Source organism: Rhincodon typus, chromosome 15, assembly GCF_021869965.1.
Source record: "Rhincodon typus isolate 14 chromosome 15, sRhiTyp1.1, whole genome shotgun sequence".
Taxonomy (NCBI): domain Eukaryota; kingdom Metazoa; phylum Chordata; class Chondrichthyes; order Orectolobiformes; family Rhincodontidae; genus Rhincodon; species Rhincodon typus.
In genome coordinates this window covers 3,966,324-3,969,829 of record NC_063346.1, presented here as the reverse complement: position 1 = coordinate 3,969,829, position 3,506 = coordinate 3,966,324, and the positions used below count along the sequence as shown (strand labels likewise).

Here is a 3,506-nt window from a genome sequence, read left to right as displayed (position 1 = left end):
TGAAATTTCCAAATCCTGTTTGAAATTTCCAAATCCTGTTTGAAATTAAAAAACAATCCCATAGGTAGGGCAAAAACCTAGAAATTTTGCATCGTTTCCACTCTGTGTTGACTTGATAAGTAAGATGGTAAGCCTCACTGCTGATAGTTGATGACTGTGCTGCTTATTGCAATATAAGTTTAGGTGAGGAATGCATTTGAACCATCTTAGCTTGTGCATCTATTAGTTTTGCAGAGAAGATTAAGATGAAATTTGATGGATGACTGGTGGGATGTTAACCAGGTAATGCAGATTTAATATAACGGGCTTAAGAAAAGTAGGAGTGAAATATGGAGGTGTTATCTGCATTGAGTTATGATCTGGAATATGCTGCCTGAAAGGCTGGTAGGAGCAGAATCATTGATCTCTTTCCAAAGAGAAGTGGTAAGTAGAATCCATACAGTGTGGAAGTAGGCCATTCAGTCCATCAACCCCTACCCTAACCCTGTAAGCCTGCATTTCCTGTGGCTAATCCACCTAGCCTGCACATCCCTTGACACTATGGCGCAACTTAGCATGGCCAATCCACCTAACCTGCACATCTTTGGACTGTGGGAGGAAACCGGAGCAGACTCTGGGAGAAAGCACAAACCCCACCCAGACAGCTGCCCAAGTGTCAAATCAAACCAGGTTCCTGGGACTGTGAGGCAACAGTACTAACAGCTGAGCCACTGTGCTACCTGGAAAGCACTGGAAAAGGAAAACCATTTGTCAGGCTAATCACGAAAGAGCAATAGACTGGAGCTTGTCGGGTATCACTTTCAAAGAGTGAATAAGGTCATGATGGAACAAATAGCTTCCTTCTGTGCTGTATAATTCAATACTTTAGTTGAGATGGAATCTTCTATTACTATGACATGTTCTTCTTTCTAAATGTATCTTTTTAGATTCCAAGTAACGTACAGGAGCTGTTCAAGGATGAGAGATGCACCAACATCAATGCACAGGTTTGAAGTAAAGACAAAACAAACCCTTTTTAATGAAAATATTTGAACATTTAATCTGAAGAAGAGAATGTTCTATGTTACGCATTTATCCCTGGGTCTCGCCCAGTGGATCGGTTTTGGTTTAACAAGTGTTGAGCTATTGGCCAAGACAGTGTTGAGATCCGTTGACTAATAATTGGGGAGCATATCCATCAGATTAGAGTAGATAATGATCTGAAATTTGGTATTTCCCTTTGATTTGTGACCCCTTCTTTCTAAGACTTGTAACTCACTCAACCACTTTCTTAAAGAGTAAGCTGAATTAGTTGGTGTCAGTTGTCTTTTGGTAGCTGGCTACTATCTACTGTTATTTCAGAAAAGAATTTGCGTTACTTCCTGATGCAGAATGCTCAATGCCTTCAATTTTGTCTACAACGTGTTTTACACTTCACAACATTGCACCAGAATAGGACTGCTGTAATAGTGATTCACTGGATAGGAGGAGTTGAAAAACACTGAATTGTTTAAACATGTCAGTTTGAATGGAAATTGTTCTTGGAATCTCTGTGCTTGCCTAAAACTGCAATGATAGCTACGGATGTGAGGCCTTGCTAATGGTTGCGTGTGTGAGGCCATACCTGACGTGATTGTTATGTTTATTGTTCACAGAGTCCTCCATTTTGGATCCTAACCCGAGCTGTGAAGCAATTTGTGGAAAAAGAAGGACTAGGAAACTTGCCAGTACGTGGCACCATCCCAGATATGATTGCAGACTCAACTAAGTTTATTAGACTACAGAACGTGTATGTAACCAAAATATTTTAACCAATGTATTTGCCTTTTCCACAGTCTGGTGTATTTGAGTGCCACCGATCATCTCGGCTGTTCTCAGAAGTGAGATAACAAGGTGTAGAGCTGGATGAACACAGCAGGCCAAGCAGCGTCATTGGAGCAGGAAAGCTGACGTTTCAGGCCTAGACCCTTCTCCAGAAATGGGGGAGGGGAAGGGGGTTCTGAAATAAATAGGGAGAGAGAGGGAGGCGGATAGAAGATGGATAGAGGAGAAGATAGGTGGAGAGGAGACAGACAGGTCAAAGAGGCGGGGATGGAGCCAGTAAAGGTGAGTGTAGGTGGGGAGGAGATAGGTCAGTCCATTTTTCAGAAAGGGGGGTCTAGGCCTGAAACGCCAGCCTTCCTGCTCCTATGATGCTGCTTGGCCTGCTGTGTTCATCTAGCTCTACACCTTGTTATTTCAGATTCTCCAGCATCTGCAGGTCCTACTATCTCTGTTCTCAGAAGTGTCCTTTATGTCCTGACGTAAAGCTTTTATTTTTCCTAATGACCTGCCTGCCTCTGCAGAGGTCTGTCCTGACAAGTAAAGGTCATTCTGCTGCTTACTGGGTTTTAAGTGTCAGACTTTTTACTGTCTCCTGAGTCAGTAGCTCATTTGGTCTAAAGTCACTCCAAACACGTGAGCACCGTATGTGCGCTAATGCTCATAACACAGTGCTGAGGGAGTACTGCACTGTCAGGGGGTCAGTGCCGCACTGTCGGGGGCGGGACGGTCAGTGCCGGGGCAGTGCCGCACTGTCGGGGGCGGGACGGTCAGTGCCGCACTGTCGGGGGCGCCATATTTTTGGCTGAGACTTGCCTTCTCTGGTAATTGTAATAGATTCCAAGATTATAAATGTTGAGTAGACAAAAGCCATTATTTTTGGTCCTGGCTCTGAACTCCATGACCTAACTAGTAACTTCATCCATCTCCCTGGCAACAGTCTGAGGTTAAGCCGGTCTGTACACAGCCTTTATCATGTTTTATTACAAACTGAGTTTCTGACCTCTTATTCATGCTGTCACTCAGACCACCTGTATGACTTCCATAATACCACCTACCTTCCCTGTGTCTAAGCTCATCTACAAGAGTTTAGGATTAGTCTGAGGAAACCCTCTCATAAATCTGTGACCATTCAAAATATCTTAACTTGCATGAACACATTCTATTTCTCTGATGTTTGTGTGCTCCCTGACTTTCATTGTTTCCTCGTTAAACAACGACTAGATGTTAAAATTCTCATCCTTTTTTTCCCAAATCACTCCATAACTTTGCTGCTCCCTATCTCGGTGATCTGTGACCATCTAATTCTCTTCTCTTGAATATCCCTGATTATAATTACACCATCATCAGTGGCCATGCCCTGTTGTTGCCCAGGCCCCAAGTGCTGGAATTCCCTTCCCGCACCTTTCTTTCTCTATGCTTTGCCTTCCTTTTCAAGACAGTCCTTTAAACCTTCCTCTTTGATAAGGATTTGGTCATCTGTCCTAATATCACCCAAACGTCTCGATGTCACACTTTGTTTTATAATGCTGTGTGAAGCACATTGGATCATATCATTATGTTAATGTTGCTATATAAGCTGTTATTGCCCTTCAGAGAAAAGAATAGCTGCATTCTCTTAGCTTCTAACCATTATTTATTCTGCAAACATAATCATTAAAGTTTACAAGATAACAAGGTGTAGAGCTGGATGAACACAGCAGGCC

At 42.9% G+C, this 3,506-nt stretch overlaps 1 protein-coding gene across 1 annotated transcript in view; it reads left to right on the top strand.

Annotated features, from left to right (window-relative positions):
- Positions 1-1,813, top strand: part of LOC125485036 (NEDD8-activating enzyme E1 regulatory subunit-like) — a 16,258-nt gene extending 14,445 nt beyond the window's left edge. The window contains exons 12-13 of the mRNA XM_048605948.1: positions 927-986; positions 1,635-1,813. Coding sequence (XP_048461905.1) covers positions 927-986; positions 1,635-1,790 — 216 coding nt within the window. The 3' untranslated portion in view covers positions 1,791-1,813. The remainder of the gene's footprint in view (positions 1-926; positions 987-1,634) is intronic.
- The last annotated feature ends 1,693 nt before the right edge of the window (positions 1,814-3,506 follow it).